This window comes from Parasteatoda tepidariorum, chromosome 2 (assembly GCF_043381705.1).
Source record: "Parasteatoda tepidariorum isolate YZ-2023 chromosome 2, CAS_Ptep_4.0, whole genome shotgun sequence".
Lineage (NCBI taxonomy): Eukaryota > Metazoa > Arthropoda > Arachnida > Araneae > Theridiidae > Parasteatoda > Parasteatoda tepidariorum.
This window is the reverse complement of record NC_092205.1, coordinates 81,612,013-81,632,551: the sequence shown is the minus strand read 5'-3', so window position 1 is coordinate 81,632,551 and position 20,539 is coordinate 81,612,013. Positions and strand designations below refer to the sequence as shown.

General features: G+C 26.2%; 1 protein-coding gene across 7 annotated transcripts in view; it reads right to left on the bottom strand.

The window, feature by feature from the left end:
- LOC107439779 (Sin3A-associated protein 130) overlaps window positions 1–20,286 on the bottom strand; it is a 34,159-nt gene extending 13,873 nt beyond the window's left edge. Inside the window, exons 1-16 of one of the 7 annotated variants that reach the window (XM_016052478.3) lie at window positions 19,990–20,241; window positions 16,042–16,156; window positions 14,178–14,364; window positions 13,459–13,561; window positions 11,848–11,886; window positions 9,613–9,867; window positions 8,420–8,553; window positions 8,249–8,334; window positions 6,612–6,774; window positions 5,258–5,627; window positions 4,037–4,144; window positions 3,274–3,460; window positions 2,854–3,026; window positions 2,031–2,165; window positions 411–564; window positions 127–249 (exon numbers count right to left, since the gene is read on the bottom strand). In XM_016052478.3, the coding sequence (XP_015907964.1) occupies window positions 127–249; window positions 411–564; window positions 2,031–2,165; window positions 2,854–3,026; window positions 3,274–3,460; window positions 4,037–4,144; window positions 5,258–5,627; window positions 6,612–6,774; window positions 8,249–8,334; window positions 8,420–8,553; window positions 9,613–9,867; window positions 11,848–11,886; window positions 13,459–13,561; window positions 14,178–14,364; window positions 16,042–16,100 (2,276 nt within the window). In that variant the 5' untranslated portion in view covers window positions 16,101–16,156; window positions 19,990–20,241. Of the gene's footprint in view, window positions 1–126; window positions 250–410; window positions 565–2,030; window positions 2,166–2,853; window positions 3,027–3,273; window positions 3,461–4,036; window positions 4,145–5,257; window positions 5,628–6,611; window positions 6,775–8,248; window positions 8,335–8,419; window positions 8,554–9,612; window positions 9,868–11,847; window positions 11,887–13,458; window positions 13,562–14,177; window positions 14,365–16,041; window positions 16,157–19,989 lie in introns of all 7 variants that reach the window. The other 6 variants (XM_016052480.3, XM_016052481.3, XM_016052479.3 and 3 more) reach the window with 6 other exon arrangements.
- Between the last annotated feature and the right edge of the window lie 253 nt (window positions 20,287–20,539).

Genomic DNA, 20,539 nt, shown 5'->3' with positions numbered 1-20,539 from the left:
TATTTTTTTTTTTATAAAAAAAAAGTTAAGAGCAGCCAGTAGTTCATTTAAATAACCACTTTTGACTCGACATGTGATGAGGTGTTATTTTCAAGTCTAATGAATGATATAAAGATGCCTACTTACATAGTTGGTTTAGGTGAAAGAACAGAGGTGAAGTTAATACTATTGCTCAGATCAGGCCTTGGACTCATAGGCTCAGCATTATTCAAGCTACCAGATAGATTTTTTCTAGCAACAGTGTTCAAACTGTAAAACAATAAGTAAAATTGTATACCATATTACTTGATAAGAATAACAAAGTTTATATATTAAAACATTTAAATCTGGTAAAAAACACAAAAACAAGAAATAAATTATTAAAAAAAATAGAGATGAGAAGCTAATGTTTTATTATAATATAAAAATACCTTTCACTTGTTCGTTTTCTCAAGATGCTTGGCCTAGGAGAAGTATGATTAGTAACAGTTCCTTGAGAGGATAAAGTGTTGAACGATGTAGTAACAACAGATTGAGAATTGTTATTGGAAGAAGTGGAAACAGATACAAGTTCTGAAGTTTTCCCTGTAAAATAAAGTATAATATAAAGAATTTTGTAGGTAAAAATTATTTTGTGTGTAAGTTTTAAAGTTATTAAATAAATACAATAACATCTCTTAAAATAATTTCTATAGCAGCTATTTCTTTTTTTATTAATTTAATAATCATTTATTCATACTTTAAAAAAGATCAAAGGTAGTTAAGATTGAAAATCTTTTACTTAACTTGTTATTCTAAAACAGAGAGCATATAAAAATTTAATCTTTTTACGTTAAAGTGACCAGGATATTTTAATTTTAAAAGATTCTTAACTTAGTGATAAATTTTTATTTAATACAGCCAATAATTAAAATATGTTCAGATGAATTTAAACATACATCTCTCCACAACACAAGTTAGAATATACATTCTGTTGTCAAACCATTCCTTGGTTTGGCATCAGAATGCTGTAAGGATGATGAAAAGTCATTTTTTGGAATTTGTCTTACTTCTAATCAGTTCTTAATTTGCTTTGAAGTATCCCATCTTTCCACTATAGAAAAATTAATTTCAAATTGTGTTTTATGTTATGCATTTAGTGCATTTTTAACATAATTTTTTTATGCATACATGTGCATATATATTTTTTTTATGAATATGGAGTGAAATACTGTAAAATGTCCCAATTGCAAATCTACATTTCTGCAAATTTACACAATATAGCATAAATCATTTTCTGCAGCAATTACAAAGCTAAGTGTAACAATTAAATCATTTTACAAGGAAATGTTTCAATAACACCAACTTCAATGTAATTAATCCTATATAATCAGCATCTATTAAAATATTGCAAAAATAGTTTAAAATTTAACAAATGATCAAATATGTTTTATCTGTATATGAAAAGTTATAGGATGCCACCAAATAATTCATAAAAATAAAGGGTTCTGTACAAAAGAGAATAAATAAAGAGCTATTAAACTAGACAGAAAACCAAGATCATTGCTGTAATTAGCTAAGACTAAATAGTGGGAGAACTAGAATTCACAAAAATTTAAAAAAGCTTTCAGTACTTTTCTATAACAAAAACTAAAGTCAGTAAAAATTATGTTAAGCATCTAAAGATTGGCATATCTGTTTATATTCCATGTTTCAGTTTTTGTTTTTAAGAGGATCCTGACATTTGACACGAATCTCATTAAATGCTTATGGGTAAATTAGAACAATGACTGAGGGTTCACATATAAAATTAATAACAAAACCTGCTGGGAAGAAAAATGTACTAAATTACTCATATGTATTAACATGGGGAGAATAATCTGGAAAAATTAAATTTCAGCATGGATAGTCCTATTGGTATTAAATGAAGTAAACTTTCACATCATTCTTAAAATTCTTTTGTTATATTCTTATATATATTATTATTACGCACAAAGTTAAAATTTCAAAATCTTCCAAACTGAGAGCACTTCAAATTCTGCCATTACTTAATAATCAAAGAAGGTTCATACCTGAAGTGCCGTATGGGGGATGCAAAGCAACATGATGGCGAGAATCAACAGCAACCATAACAGAATTGATTGGCTGCACAGGATTTGTAACCGGTATGGAAGAATGTGATGCATTGCTTGATGTGTGTTGTGCAACTAAAAGAGAACATTTTTTTACTTGTTATAGCAACAAGTTATTTCTAGAAGGCTCAATTTTTTTGAACTTTAGATAGTATTTTGAAAGATTTTTCTTTTGGTCTGCAATAAAGCTAAAACTATCACATTACCCTTGCTCAGTTATGAAATTTCTAAAGGGGTGGGGAGAACTTCCAGAATTCAAGAAATTAGAAATCAAAGCATCGAATTTTTAAACCTCAACATATCTTTTGCATAAATACATAAGTGACATAATACAGTTTGTATAAATACATAAGTGACAAGTGTATTCTTTCTTTAAAAATAAAAATATTGAAACGAAATAAATAACTATTGAAACTAAAACTAAATACAAGTTTACATTTATTTAGAACTTATCCTAAGTATGCAGAAATATGACAGTATTTTATACGATACTTCTAAAACATAACTAACAGTTAATTTTAGTAAATAAAAAGCCTATTTGAAATTTTTTTTGCTTACATATATTTTTAAATCTTAGCATACTTGTGTAAAGAAAAACACAAACACCTAGATAAAAAGTATGGCAGATTGTTTCTTTAAAAATTATATTTATAAATTATTTAAGTAATAAAAAAATAGAAAATCTAACCTTTAATAGAATTTAAAATTTTAAATACCTCAAACAAAAATTGATTAATAAATAAGTAAATAAATAATAGCTTACAAGAAACTGGTCTTAATTGAGTTGTAGTAAAACCAGAAGAATTCCCAGAATATTGATGCATAGTTAAGTTAGCAGGATACTGATCATGATACAAATATGCTGTAGAAGATGTAGCATATGAAGATCCATCACCAGCCTGAGGTTTCGCTAAGGAGGCAAATCGCACTCCAGAACTAAAAAAAAGTCAAACAAGTTCTATGAAAATCTGTGTAATTTTAGTAGGGGAAGCAAACAAACATAACTATCTCCATCAATAGGAATTTTGAAATGCAAATTTTAAATTGTTGTACATCTTCTTTAAACTTTATACAATTTGCTATTAAAGCTCGGCAGTTTTAATAATCGAATCTTATAAAAATTTTTTTTAAAAAAATCAATAGAATTTGGCTAATATGGTAAAAACCTAAAACTACCACTTACTTTTCATTTTGTTTTTCAGATATCATTACAGACTGTGGCCCACAATTAGCAGTGGTTGCTGGTGGATTTATTCTTGGTGTACTAGTGACAACTGGCTGAGGATGAAAACTTCCTGAGCGTGTGGTATCCTGCGTAGTTGGTTCACTTACAGATCTTGAGGATGCCGGAGATTGAGGATAAACTTTAGCTACAAAATAAAAAATCAATTCAATGACACAAATTTTCTTAACTGTGAGGTTGACTGAGATCTACACTAAAAAGAAATTCCATAATTTTTTACTTATTATTACTCTTTTGGTTTGTATAAATAAGTTTTAATTTAAGTAACTTACTTCACTAGAGCTAAAAATTGGAATTTCAAATAATATTTTTTAAAAATTTAATTTCTACATAAAATGAATTTAACCTTAAAATATAATGCTATGAAGAAATAAAATAAAGTAGAATAAATAGAAAACTAAAGTTTTGAAACAAGAAATCTATTATCAAACTTTATTAATACATTTATTTATTATTTAAAAAAAAAAATGTTGACTTAAAAGTTTATGGAAGAATTATTTAAAAAATTTATTAATTTAAGATTTATAATTATTTAAAAAATTATTACTATTTAAACATTTATTTAATAAAAAACGTTTATTATTTATTTTTACACATAATGAATAGTGAAATGCTAAACTTAACAGAGGAAAAGAAATAATTATAAAAATGTAGGATTCAACAAGTTTTTTGATCTATAATTCATTAAAAAATTATTACTTACCAACTGGTATAGTAGTCGCTCCAATTACGCTTGCAGTATTGAGAGGTCTAGACGGACTTGAAATAATAGATGAGCTTCCAGATGAAGAACCAGTTGTATTAGGTGTAGCTATTTATAAAAAACATGAAATAAATACAGAACTTTCTAATTTTTGGAATAATTAAAAAGTTACAAATAGAATAGACAATAAAATAGAATATTTTTTTTAAAGCCTTATCGATTTCAATAAAACGTGGAACAGATAAAATTTGGATAAGTGAGCACCAAAAATGCACAATATGAGGAACTATAAAAGTTGTCAAAAACTTCAAACATATTGAAGCAAAGAAATGCATGGGTGCAAGTTGGAAAAAAGGCCAAGACTGAAAATTTTTTGATTGACATACCTAACATACACAATACCCCCTCGACATATGCAAACTATCTAAGAAAGCTTTACCATAATACTGTACAAAAATATAATTTAAATACTGTACAAAAAATATTTATTCATCTGTCTTTTGATAAAATAACAACAGGACATAAGAAAGTAGATCAATAACGTAGACCTACAAAGTATTTCTAAGGACAGAAGAAAAAAAAATTTCGATTTCCGTCTTCGAGTCAGTCTTGTTTCCGTCTTACTTCCATCCGCGGACATTTTCGAAAGACGGAAGTCCGTCCTGGGGACGGAAGACTTGCACCCATGAAGAAATGCTACTTTCTGCTGTCATTTTCTGATGAAATTTTACCCTATGGTCTTTTAAAGAATGATTCATTAAAAAAATAATAATAATAAAAAATGCGGGGAAAAAAATAACATATTAAAAGAATATTTCTTTCTTCACATTCTTATCACTAAGTTAGTACTTTGAATCTTTAATAAATGCGATTTCAAGCAACATAATATAAAGTAACATTTACTCAACGTAAGTGTTGCCTGACTTTTGAAATCAATAATTGATATACAGTAACAAAAAACAACAACTTTTGAAAGCTACTTATAAGCTACAAATAAATTTTTTGATCAAATATAATTTTTTGATCATAAAATTTAATTTTTTGATCATTTTATTTAAACATATTTGCGATATCTTCTATGTACGAAACAGAAAAATATATACTAAAAAACTTAAAAAAAGATTTTTAAAAACTTCAGAGTAAAATAAATAAAATTACGTAGTGTAATTTTTATAACAATTTAAAATGTTTATTAACAAAAATAAAATGCATTAAAGTTACCTGATCTTGCAGCTGGGGTGCCTAAAGAAATTGAATGGTTAGCTGGCATAAGTGATTTAGCAGAAATGACAGTTAGAGTTTGGTGGGGTGTCCCTGCAGAAGTTACATTGGACAATGCATGCAAAGCTTGATTAACATGAGATGCTCGAAGAGCTTGCAATGGTGTCCCAAGTGAAGTAGAAGATAGCTGCATGATGCTAGTGGAAAAACCAGTAGATACTGTTGTTCTTGAAATAGCACTCACAGCTTCATTAACTGAAGTGAATGTACCAGGCAAAACAGTTTGATGTGCAGGAGTTGTATTAGAAGAAGAACTGGTTGTTGTTGATGACAAATTTGACACTGACTTCACTGTATTTTTATCATACATCTTAAAAGGAATAAAAATTATAATGTTAGCAAGTGTTTTTCCTCCCTTATATTCTATTAACATAGAGAGAATGTTAACAATTAGTTTTGGACCATAGTAAAACTGTAAAAGATGCAACATATTATTTATTATAGGAATGTCAAGCTTCTTTCAAAGTGGAAAAAACTATCCAGGAAAAAATAGATATTTTCCAACCCAAGTGGGAGAAATAGAAGAAACTATCTTTTTCCAAAAAGATAAATCAGATGTTAAAATAATTTATTAGGATGCTTATAATTGCTGTCTTATTTAAATAATAACATTAATCTTCAAGCTATTTACTAAAATAATTTCAAATAAGTGAAAACTAAAGAAGCAATGATTGGGAAAAAAATATATCAATGAATTTGAGATATTAAAATAATTGCAGTTTTTTAATGATTTATAAAAATGAGTATAATAAAATCATACTTTATGATTATATAAAGAACTGTTAAAATATAATAATTAAATTTTACTAATATTAATAAATTAGCAAATCATAAACACCACTAAAAACTCATAGTGAATACCCGATTACAAATAACATACTAATTTTATGTTTAAACTAAACTGTTAAATAATACATAGTTCTTTAAAATTTTGTATAAAAAAATAGATATACAAGCGGTTTTTATCTAAATAGATGTAGAAAAATTTTATTTGTCAAATACTGTATTAAATGTAATAAAATTTGAGCTATTCTTATATTAGTAATAGTATATATATATATAGATATTTTTTAAAATTTCTTCCATTTTGTTAAATTTATTAGTTTTTCAAAATTTGTTTTAGAAACAGGTTTTTTTTCCAGACAAAATGTCAAAAAAGTGTTTATTTATACAGTAAAAAATTTTGCGACTGTCAATAAGACTTTAATGAAAAAAATTGATTTTTTTTTAGCAAATTGTATTGAATACAGATAAATTTAAAAACACAATAAAAACAATTTATAAAGAAACTTACCTGTTGCAAATGCTGTACTATAGGTTGAGAAATATTAATTGGTTTTGCAATAGTAATGGACGATGGATGTGAAGGTCCAGTCCTAACCACAGTACTGTCTAAGCTTCGTGACCCAAGACCAGCATGCGTTGTAGTGGTTGAAAGAGAATGCCCGACAGTCGACCTGCAAAGAGAAAGTAGTATAAGGAGGTTAACTCAATTTCTTCTTTACTTATTATTTAAAATTATTAGCTCCAATGTAACTGATATAAACAAATGAGTATTGTACCCAGTACTCTGTTTCAGTTTAAAAGAATACAGTATATGATTCTATTGGAAAGTAGGGTATAATCCAAATTAGTATCTATAGATAGTCTTTTAACTTAACAGATTTAAAAAAAAAACCTAAAATAATTTGCATTTCAAATTGCAATATAACAAAAATTAATATGGTGTATTTAGTGATGACAAGTAGCAAAATAGGGATGTAAACATTTTACAAATTTTAAATACACTTTGATTATTCGGCAATAGAATGTTATTATATTTAACATGTGTACAATAGTTTATTACAGTTTTATCAAAATTGTTAATACAGTCTTATTTCACAGCACTGTCTTAAGTTTCTACAAAGTATACAAGCAAGATAATACAAACATTTTCATTATGATTTACTATTATTAACTTACTATCAATCACAATATTACAGACTACAGCTTGTTTAAAAAATACAACCTGCAATTCTAATACTTTAATGAACATATTTGTAATACAAAATTGCAAAAATAAATACATTAAATTAAATAATAATAAAAATATATAAATAAAAAATAATTATTAATTTGCATGAAATAAGAAATTAATAAAAATATGTAGATGAAAGAAGAAGCACATTGTGCATGCGAGTTCCATAACTAATAAAGTTTTTATTTGAAATTCATTTATTGTTAAAAGGGTAGGTATGAAATTTAAAAAGTTGAAGTATACAATACCACAAATTCTGAAAAAGAAATTTTAAAATGTACAATCTGATGTGGTTTTCTATCGAGTAATTTTAATTAGTTGGTAAGCAATATGACAGCATACTTATCAATATACAATTTTTTAAGACTTTTCATAACTCTTATAATTGCCAGTAACAAGGTTTAACGAAATTGAAATAGGATTGGATGCCCTAAAATAAAAACTAGTATTCAAATTGGAGAGGCTTAGATATCATAACCAAACACAAATGTTTTTCTCAGCAAATATACATAACTTTTAAGTATATAATGAAGTTGAGTCACCTTAAATTTATACAACACATACTCGATATCTACCAATTAATCAAATCAATGTTTTATTTTACTAGTTTTAATTTTGCACAAAAATTTCTTTGATAATGTCTTTATTTTTCAAAAAAAGAGGAACATTTATGGAAAAAGTCTTTGTGATGATTGATAAGAGTTGTTGGTTTACATCTTTTAGCAAAGCATGCTTATCTTAAAAACAAACAATTTACAATTTATTAAATAATTATGTTTTGTTACCTTTTAAACCTAGAATTAGCATTAAAAATACTACTATATTTTTTACAATGAAATTAATACGTCTTTTTAGAATAAATCTAAAAACAGATGAATTAAAAAAAAAAAAAAGAAAAGGCAACAACAACTTACTTTTGAAGATCTACAACTTGTGGAAGTGAAGTGCTCCCACCAACTGGCGGTGTCACTGTTCTTCCAGCCAGAGTAGGTGATTTCGCCTAAATAGGAAAAAAACAAATTTAATATTCTACGGTGTGCAAAATAGTTAAATATAAAAATCATGCCATGGAAAATGAAATTTACCCTGACTGGGTTATGCAGAGCCATCATTGATGATGATCCAAGTGCCATAGTAGCAGACGAATGAGGAGTTCTAAGAATAGGAGTAGCAACAGCTGATTTAGGAGCTGCACTGATGCTTGCAACAGCAGCTGGACCTAATAGAAAAATTAAATTAGTTTAAAGAGACAGAAGAGAAAAAAGTTTTAAAGTTAGTAGATCAACAGGATGCAGAGATACCAACTTGCTCCGGACAGAAAATATATATTTTAAAGTGGTAGTTTATCAATTGAGATTTTTGATTTAATAAATTCAATTTAGTAAATTTTTATCCACCACTATTTCTGAATAATTTGTAGGCTTATATAATTCACCACTTTACTTTATAATACTTATGTCATGCAATATCTTTTAAAAAGCAAGCAAAAATAGTTAAATGTTTGCAAAATTTAACTTGTAGTTATTTACTGTTTTTTTAATTATTTGGCTGTGTCCGGAGCAGTTGGCATCGCTGAGGATGTGTCTAAATTAAGTTGTTATTTGTATGTGGCAAACAAAAAGTTAGTTTTTTTTAAGCACACGAAATATCAGAGTGATACCAGGAATTCTATTTAAGAATGCTTAACATATTTGAAAAATTGCCACAAAGAGCTGTTTTTTTATTCTTTTCCCATAACCAAACTGCAACAAAAAATTTAGATTTACATTAAAAAACAAGGTTTTTCACAATCTTCCACCAAGCTACTGATCAAACAAAAACATTAATTTTTTTGATTTGTCATACAATAGATTTTATGAGAAACAAATTACTACTAAAAAAGTTAAAAAAAAGTTATTCTAAAATGTGGAATTTTTTGTGTCTTTGATAAGTGCCAAAATCCTATTCTTTGACTATTCCAGAATTTTCCTGATCTGTGGTGACTCATCCAAAACAAATGAGATACTGCCATGAATACAAAATAGAAAATATAATAAATAAATAAATTTATTAAGGCATCAATTAGTTACAGAAGAAAAAAAAAACCTACTTATAGTATAACATAAATAGATATTTAAATAACAGAACTTATTAAATTTTGTAGATATATTAGTCAAATGTTGTGTCAAAAATGGAAAGATTTTGGGTCAGTCTGAATTATATTAAAAGATGATAAAGCTAAACAATTTTAAAAATTAGATGCAGTCAAAAAACACAAGAAAATAACATATTTTAATACCTCTAGGCACATGAGACGAAAAAGACTGGTGAATAACATGTCCTGAAGGAGGAACTTGATGTGATCCTCTAATAATAGATGCCATAGATGGCCCTGAACTTCCTGCCGCAATAACTGGATGCACCGCTGTTGGAATCATATGTCTACCCCCTGAACCACTCAATGCAGAGGGAAGGATTCCAGGAGTTACAGTTCCACTGGAATTAGCAGTTGTAGTTCCAGTTGGACCCATATCACTTGTAGGCATTCTGATAACTGTAAAAACAAACAAAGTGTTAAAAGGCATTGAAGGTAAGTTTTGCTATCGCTCAGAAGGCAAAATTTGTCACTAATATTGCAATTATAAAATCAGAAAAAAATAAATGGCTAGAATTAGATCATTTCTTTAATTCTACTAATACAAATAATTTTAACAAGAAACACTGTATTTGTTATTATAAACTAAATCTGCAAAATGAAATGTTTATAACCTGATCTGGGTTAATTAAATCAGAAACCTACTGTCATTGAGTATAGTTACAATTAAATTCAGACTTGTGACAACAGAAGTCATAGAGCTATTATCTATTATTAAAGAACAGTAAAAAACGAGTTAATTTTATAAACGAGTAGGAATATTTCTTTTTCTTTTATTTTATCGTAACTAATAATTAAAAGACTATTCACAAGTTAATTAAAAATGCTTTGAGGGTCATAAGTGCCATTAATTGACGAAATAAAAATAATGTCCGAGTCACAAAATAAGGGTCTAAAAGAAATGACTACTTTCACATTCAAATGGTTAAAGAAGAAATTAATTATAGAAATAAGTAACATATTTAACTAACAAAAGCAAAAATTAAATGAATTTCAATTATTATACAAATTTTTTTTTTTGATTTTAGTTTTTGCATTCTTTATATTTATTAAGAATATATTTTCATAAACAAAGGGCTCTTAAAGAGACTAAGTTAGCTTATCAACATCTAATGCCATATAAATTTTAACTATTTTTTTATAACAAATGAAATACATTGAACAAGAATACAATATAGTTTGTTGATAAATATTATTTTCTAGGAATTGATTTGTAATGAGCCTGCACCAGATATTTTGCAATTTTTTTTTCTCATCAACCATTTTTGGCACATTTCTACTGGTACTGCTTTCGTTACACATAAAAAAAATAATAATAAAATAAAATGGAATCAAATATCGTAATCCTATTAAATTCGAAGTTCTCTTGCATTATAGTCTGTTTTTAACATAGAATGAATGCATTTCATAAATAAAAAATGACAGATCTACATTAAATGTTATCTCAAAGAAACAGTTTTGTAACCCATATCCCGCAAATTTCATAAAAATATAGCAATATATAGCATAAAAAACTATTATTTACTGATGCAAAACAGGCATATTAAAAAAGATACAATGACAAACACATTAAATTTATAAAACATGTATCGTATCTCATTTCTTCCAAGTACCTTAAAATTATTCTAATCTTTAACCATTGTTTTAGCAGACGCAGCGCAATGAAAGAATGACTCACATTCATATGAAATCTTTTCACTCGCAATAGATTTACTTACATAATGCAGCAAGGTCAATATTCCAAACCTGGATCAAAACAATTTATTAACTAAAATTTATAGTCTAGCACCTAGCTGATATGTAAAGATTCTGTGCATCACTTCAAAATTAATTTGAACACTCTTATTCTGGCAATGTAGATAAATAAATAAAAGAAAAAAAAAAACAAGCAAACATTAGTGGGTATATGGGCAAAATTTACAGAGCAACACATAAACTTGGGAAAAAAGAAAAAAAAAAACATTAAGTTGAAACTTTTTCATTTCCCACTCTTTCAAATATCATTAGACCTATTTGCATGCACAAGTAAAATACAAACTTCAAATTGACAGTTATAAAAAAAACTTGAAAAATGAGTGCAGATGCATAACAAATCTGTACAGTTTTCTTCACAAAATTTCATTCAGACATCAAAAAACTTTAGCAAAAAATTATCTAACAAGTCAATGAGGTAAAAAAAAATATCAATCAGAAAAACGAACCAAGTAAATGAATCTATTTGAATAATTTTACAAAATATTTCATATTTTCTTATTTGTAAAAAGCTTGGCTTCAATGATAACAGTGAATAACAAAAAATATTTTTATTAGTGTACTACAAACATACATACAAAAAGAGAAAAGATTTGTTCAAAAAAAAAAAAAAAAAAATTCACATACCTGTCCAACTGGATATATTACTGTTTTTAAAATCTGGACCTGTAAAAGTATACATTAATTCATAAAAAAAATTAAATATTTTCTATAAAAGGCAAGATAAAAAGTTGCCAGGTGGTGACTAAATAAAATAAAGTGGCCACAAAAAAAAATCATAATTTGAATTAAATATTGATGAAAAAAACTCCTCAAAGAGTAGGTTGATGTTTAATTTTGTTTCTTTGTTGAAATATGAAAAGGGAGTAAAATGGCAGGGGCAGTATTTTATGTTTGGCACACTCAAATGACAATGAAGTGGAAAGGGGCAATGACCAAAAAAAAATTTTTTTTTTAATAAAAGTGCCTATGATTGAAAGATATGTTTTATATAAAAATAGAGTAATCGAAAAAGGAAAATAAAATGCAGATGATTAAAAAATATAATAAAGGAAGAATGAATACTGAAAGAATACTGAGATATATAAAGCTGAGGAAGCAGTTGCAGAAATTCTAACCATAACATTGCATGCAAGAGGCTTAATTTTCCAGAGTTAGTTATTCAACATAATAAACATAAGAAAAACAAAACTAAAATCAAAGTTATTACATATTCTTGATCCTTCTTTTAAAATTTTTTTTTAGATATTTTATAATAATAATATTTTTTATCTTATAAAATTAAGATTTTTTTTTTAAAACTAAGAAAAATAATATACCCATACATATTTTAATAATTTAAAAGCCAAATTATTAAGGTACTTTTAATGCAAAAAGCGGCCACCCGATATAATCCCAACCCTTTATTTTTCTACACAAATATGCATTTATTTGTACAAAAACACATGAATAAATAATTAAAATAGACAGAAAAATGTAAATTACTGTTCACACACTCTTTTTGGCAGTTTGCTGAATTATTTTAGCTTTGGAGTGGAATCTGTTTTTTACATACTTCACTTCAACGCAGAAAATTTAAAAAAAAATTGTTAATAATAGTTTTGCACATAAAATTCAATAAAATCTGTACTTAAAAAATATTTATACCTTTATTTTAATCATAAAACTGTTATTTGTGAATTCATAACACACATATATATATTTTAAAAAAGTTGAATTTGTTTTCAAAACATTACTATTTAATTTAAATTCAAGAATAATGTACATTCAAATGTTTTTTGATAAATATCAAAGTTTATTTTCATTATATTATGATATTTGTAAGAAAAAGGCAAAATTAGGCAGAATTTTTCAAGTTGTCTCATATTTTTCATATTATTTGGTCAAAACACACACTATAGGTTTATTACATTGTATTTGAAGCATAACTACCCTTGTTATACAACAACTACGAACATTATTAGGGAAATATAAAATTTGGCTAAAAAAATTACTAAAATGATAGTCAAAAGAATATTATAGCATATAAAGAATATAGAAATCATAAAACAGACTAAAATCGTAAGTTTTTTACCAAAAGAGAACTACGAACCGTTTTATAAAATTAAAAACTAATGACATTTGCATAATTTAAAATAGAAACCGATTAATAAAATTAAAAATAAATTAAGCACTGATAAAAATGTAATGTTTTCCTTAATTTAAAAATCAAAGTCTATAAAAAAAAAATCAAATCACCTTGTTTTCCAGTGAAGTGTTGTCCTGAAGAACTTTGAGATCCAACAACTGGTCCCATAACTTGACCCTGAGGTCTCGGTCCAGGTGTTCGGAAATACAGAGTCTAAAGTAAATTTACAAATTGGCATTAGCAAAGAAGAATATTACATAAACAATACTTTTTAATTAAAAAAAAATATATTTTTTTTAAACTGATAATTATAAAAACTAATAAAAATTTTGAAAACAGAATATTGATTAAAAACATGTCATTGCAAACAAGGTCCAGGTGTTAGGAATACAGTCAACAGTAAATTTACAAATTGGCATTAGCAAAGAAGAATATTACATAAACAATACTTTTTAATTAAAAAAATATAAAATATTTTTTAAACTGATAATTATAATAACTAATAAAAATTTTGAAAACAGAAAATTGATTAAAAACATGTCATTACAAACTAGGTCCAGGTGTTAGGAATACAGAGTCTACAGTAAATTTACAAACTGGCATTAGCAAAGAAGAATATTACATAAACAATACTGTTTAATTAAAAAAAATATAAAATATTTTTTAAACTGAGAATAATAATAACTAATAAAAATTGTGAAAGCAGAAAATTGATTAAAAACTGTCATTGCAAACTAGACATCCTCTCATTTTATAAGTTCTCAGTTTTAATAAAAAGAAAAATTCACTAGCACAGATCAGTAAAATGATATCAATGAGATATAGTTACCATTAAACCAGTCTTTTGAGCTTCAAGGTGTGGTCTTAGAGCCAAAGGCTGCGTTGTAAGGCCTGAACTTGAACTAGAGAAGGTAGAAGTAGGTGCAGGAGTTCGTGCTGCAACTAAATTGATAGGTTGAGTGTGATCATTATCTTCATGATCTCCTGACTTACTATCTGCTTTCTGATTATTCATACTAATAAAGAAAACAATTTGAAATGTAAACAAATATAAGGCTAATTAAAAGTAGAATGTATTCTAAGTATGAAATTCAATCTAATGCTAATATTTATTATAATACATTTTGAGTATTTATTGTCTAATGCATTCTTATTACTGCCCTATACATTTTCAAATATTCCTGCTCTTGCCCTATATATTCATATATTTATCTTGCACAAAAATGTACCAAGACCAAATTAATTCTACCATACTTTTACTTAACTAACTATATCTTTATACTTATTCACTCATGTTATTCTCAAGCAGTATTACTGAATGCTTACAGTAAATATCTATAAATGAGGAATTTTTTTTTAGTACAGATGCTCTAACATTATAAGACAGAAATGGAAAGTAAAAAAAATAAAAAATAAATAAAAAATGTTAATTTTGAGTTGCGAAAGTTTTTTGATGCAGTGACACAGCTGATGCAGGCTTCAAAGTTTCAAAATAAAATTTACGGCTACATTTTACAAAAAAATATAATAAAATTATAAATAAATTTAAGAATGCAGGTGTGCAATTTCANAAATTTTAAGAAAAAGTATTTTGTGAAACTACCGTTTTTCCTAAAGTTGAATTTGTGACACTACCGTTATACCTAAAATTGAATTTGTGAAGGTACCGCTAAACGGTAGTAAATTCGGCCCGGACGGACCCCTGATCTATAAATGAGGAATTTTTTTTTTTTTAGTACAGATGCTCTAACATTATAAGGCAAAAATGGAAAGTAAAAAAAAAATAAAATAAAAAATGTTAATTTAGAGTTGCGAAAGTTTTTTGATGCAGTGACACACCTGATGCAGGCTTCAAAGTTTCAAAATAAAATTTAGGGCTACATTTTACAAAAAAATATAATAAAATTATAAATAAATTTAAGAATGCAGGTGTGCAATTTCATTTCATATATATACCGGTGAGAAATTTTGGAACTAGGAATTTCTTACTTCAGAAATAGATAACTCAAAATGAAAATATAGGTAGTTAGAAACAAAAATGATAATTTTAGTAATTTTTGTACAGTACAGAACCCGTTATCCGGAAAACAGAAAACCAAAAAACCGGAACGAAATTCGATAAATTTTCCCGGCTATTTTAAAAACAAAATTTTTTTTTTTCTCATAAGATTTTAGGATTTTTCTTTCTTTTTTGAAAGATGTTTACCTTACCATCAATTTAGAAATAATCATTAGTGTATTACTTCATTGTGTTTTCTTCTTTTTAAGATTATTTCTAAATATTTTTCTATTTTTAGTTGGGTTTAACAATAAAAAAACGGCTTTTTGTAGCGATTCAGAAAACCGGAAAAATCAGTTATCCGGAATAGCGATGGTCCCGATCGTTCCGGATAATCGGTTCCCTACTGTACAATAATAAATCACTTCAAAAATAAATTGTGTATAATCTATACACTAAAGAATAAATGTATACAAAAGTAAATAACAAAAATGTAATACGTAGTATAATCTGGAAACAACAATCATCAAAATAAAAAGAAATCAAATTATTACTTATAGAAAATTGACATTTTTAAAAGTACTATAAATTTTGCAAAATATAATAAAGGAAAAACAATTTTTTTTTTGCTGCAATTTGAAACATAAGAAAAAAAATTACTAGTGAAAAATGTTGATAAGTTTATCTTTAATACCTTGGGCATGAACATGTGATCAATGAATGCCTCACTAGTTGCCTTGGCCAGCATGGCATAAATGAATGCCTGCAGCTCACTAATTCAGGAAGACGTGCCTCTATTATGAGCTACACTACAAAGTCAAATACTTAGATATTAAAATCCACTGTCTAAGTATACCATCTATATTAGCTACATTATTAAAATTGCTCTATGCCTATGCTTAACGTGTTAACACCACTTAGCAATAAGGAAATGGGCATATAAAGAAAAAATTTTGATAGCAAAAATTCTGAATTTCCATTTCATAAGATGACCAAAAGTCAAATAAGAATGACACAATTTTACTAGTATTATTAATTCAAATAAAAAAAATTTATAAAAAAGATCTATTAATTTAAAACCTGCTATTAATCCTACAATCTATTAATTTAAAATATGCACTTGTATTCATAGAAAGTAGGCTGTCATACACAAAAACCAAGATAAAAAGATAAAATTCAAGATAAAACTTTTTTGTAGCAAGAAAACTATCAACTACAAGCCTTGAACACACAATTCAAATTTTTATTTATTAATTGCATCATAATACAGCAACTAGTAGAAAACAACAATTCTAAAATGCATAGATTTATAAAAAGAAAAAAAAAATTAAAGAAATGTAATTCAAAATAAAAAGACACTATAAAAACAAAGTATTATTCAAAGCCAATATTATACAATTTAAAACAAAGTAATATTCATTATATCAAAGTAATATTCATTTCAATAGTAATCAGGATAAGTAGAAAAATTTGAACATTGAAGAGGATACTCCTTGGTTAAAAACTTTGTTCACTTCAAAATTAGAAAAATTTAACAAAAAAAATAATAAAAAAAAAAAAAAAAATTAAAAAACAGCATAAGTTTTATAATAACATATAAATCATTTAGTTTAATATTCTAGAGAGTGTTAAGGATTTTACATCAATATAAAATTAAAAAATGCTTTAGATAATTTGCCTCACTTTAAAAGAAATCTTTAAAAAATAAATAAATAAATAAAAAAACCTAGATAAATGTGCCAACAACACACTTTTGAAAATAAAACATAAGTTTTTAGATAGGCTTAATAACAATGCCAATAATATTATACCTACAACAGATGACACAAAGGGAGCTAGTGTGAACATGGGGCAAATATAGACAGAAATAATTCTGCTATTCATTATTAAAAATTTTTAATGAAAATATAGGCAAACTTATGAAAATATTTTGCACATTTATATGCAATTACATGGCACACTTTAATGTTTAAAGCTTTATGGTAAAAAAAGTAAATACTGAAATTAGTTATTATATGTTGCTGCTGAAAACTATTTTTATTGTTTATTAATATGTTTATGGTATATTCATTTAATGGTCACTTTTGATTTGCATTTTTTGAAATAACCAATAATACGCTAGGAAATTTTTTTACTTAGTAAAATTTTACTTTACTAGGAAATTATCTTAGATAAGAGAGACTTTATACAGTATTTAATTTATTTATATATAACTTTTTGGGTATTTTTTAAAAGCAACAATAGATTTATTGTAGACAAAACTTTAAAAAAAAAAATTCAAAAAAAGTATAAGTTTAATTTAGTTAATTAAAAAAGGAGATACAAGTTTAAAATATAATTAAAAGGGATACTAGGTAATTTAAAATAAAGAAGTGTATATTGTTCAGAAAAACCAATAAGAAATTTTATGTATATTTCCATATCTTGTATTTATAAGCAGATTTCATCTGAATGAAGAAGCGAATTTATTTCCTTGTCATTGGGTACATGGAAGTAAATGTTACAACTTTTAAATTGCATAAATACTATGAATTCAAATAGATATTTTAAGGTATAATATTACTAAATAATACATGCTTCACAGTTACAATTTAATATTTACATGGCATTTTTTATCATTAACAAACAATAGATTATATAGTCAGTTTTATAACTTTCTTGCACTGGTCCCATATTATGAGGCTATTATAGACAAAACAACTAAAATTTATAAAAAAGGTTTATGTTGATCTGACTTATGTATCATTCAAAATGCAGATACAAGATTAAATTATAAGAGATAATCAATAATAGCTGTAATAATAGCTGAAATAATAGCTGAAAATAAAAGCTGTGTATATTTTTCTAAAAAAAAAAAGAAATTTTTATTAACTATATTTCCTTGTTACTCTTTATACAGCAGTAAATATTTCAGCCTAAATGTCAGAAATACTATGAATTTAATAAGATATTTTAGGGTTTCCTATTATGGAATATTTGTTTCTTTCAATGAGATTCAAAATATCTTAAACTGAATTGATATAGAGAGGACATACAAACAGAAAATCAATCTCGTCTACTTTGCTATTTTTTGATTTTAGACTAGATAAATTTTCATCTTAACAAGATTAGGTTTCTTATTCTATGCATCTAATTAACAAGTGCAAGTTTTCAATGTTTGATAATTTTACTTTATAATTCAAGTTAAAAAATATCTAATTGAAATTTTAAAAAAAATCATGCGCTTTTCCAGACATTGGTACCTATTTAGGCATCATGAGTACTTTGTGTCAAGTACTAATGTAATATACAATACGAAACAAAGAGTACTTAGCAAAAAAAAAATCATAATAACATGTTAATTTTCAAACATTTACTAGATGATTTGGCATTATCTAACTATGTAACTAAGCATTTCAGATTATATTATTCACACAAATGATTAAATGATAAGACTTTTAAAGCCAGACTAAGAATAATAAATACTAATTAAGTATAAACAAAAAAAAGTTTTTTTTTACGTGAAACAACACAACAAGCTAAAAGAATTAGATAATGCATAGGAACTGTACCTAATACTGAAATTGGTCATAATAACTTGATAGAAGAAAGAAATATAGTTAAATAGACATTAAAATTTAAGTCAGTCATAATGATTTGTAACAAAATGAAAAAATTAATCTTTAAAATAACATCAATTTACAAACTCTACATTAACAGGCTGGAAGATGTATAAAATATTAGTAGAATTGCTGTAGAACAAGATAAGTATAATTACTTGAATTAATTCAAGTAATTATCTTGTAATTCATTACTTGATGCAATCATATAATGGTTTATTTAACTCAACATTCAAATTAATATATAATACCATTAGGTATCCACAATTTTTTATGCTGCTTATATTTTAAAATTCAGAATACCTGGGTTATATAATGGTTAAAAGAAATACTAGGTAAATCAAAATAAAGTTGTGTACATTTTCACCAAATAACTATCACATAGCTACAGGGTAGGTATGTAAAAAGTTTTTTTCTCTAAAACCACAATTTAATTATTCTGCTACATACTTATGATTCCTCTTTACAAAGTCGGACTTTTTTTGAATAATTAATTCTCAGTTAGCCATATATGGCTGCTACAGGAAATTTAGAAAAATAAATAACTTAACAGCCTTCTTTGAAACAGTAAGAGAAGTTAGAAACAATTGTTCAAATTAAAACAATAATCCGCATATGTTTAAGTCTGAATTTCTAACTTACGATGATAATAAACGCAATGTTAGTTACCGATTCTTATTCACAGGACTATAAAACTTATAATTTAAACTATACCAATCTAGAGACTTGAAGTTAGCTCAGATTTTTAATATTGCATTATCTCCAGGCATTTGACAGACAAAATTTAAATGCGTTTGTTTTTAAAGTAGGTTAAACTTAAAAATGTAACGAGAATAAGATCAATAACAATTATCGAATAAAAATATACGTAGAAAAACTAGTTGGTAAGTAAAAACAGGAATAGCATCATAATTGAAATCAGAAATATTGACAATTAAAAAAATGCTTATTTGAAGTTTTTAAAATGACCAACAAACTTTACGACTAAACAAGTTAGTGTAACAGCTGATGGGTTATAAAAAATGACGTGAAATGTTTCTTACTTTGATTATCGTCTACAGTTTGATTTATAATCATGGATCATTTAAAGCAAATATACAATTTCAAAGCATAATTATTCGTTTAATCTCGCTTGAAATCAAGAAAATATGTTTTAGCATAAAATAGTTGATGGAATCACATTTTCCATCATAATCACTAAAATTAAAGACTAATAACTTCATCAAACAAGCTCCGAGAGCGATTCTCATACGCAACAACACAAAAACAAAATCAAGACATCAAAAATTCCTCCCTTGGGAGAAATATTTTTTTTTAAACCGCTAGTACTGCGCATGAGCAAAAAAACGTCAGAAGCCAATACTAATGCCAACTTTGAAAAAAATCCTTTCTATAATCCAGATGCAAAATTTTCTTAATTTTAATCTTAATCGCTTCATACTCAACGCACATCTGCTCGCGTATGCTAAATAAGAATGAGTGAAAAGCAGAAAAAAGAAATTGAATGCACAAACAAAATTTATCTGCTACGTCCGATTACCACAGACATGTGCGTAAAAGTTCATAAGCTACATTTAAGATGAACATCTCGTG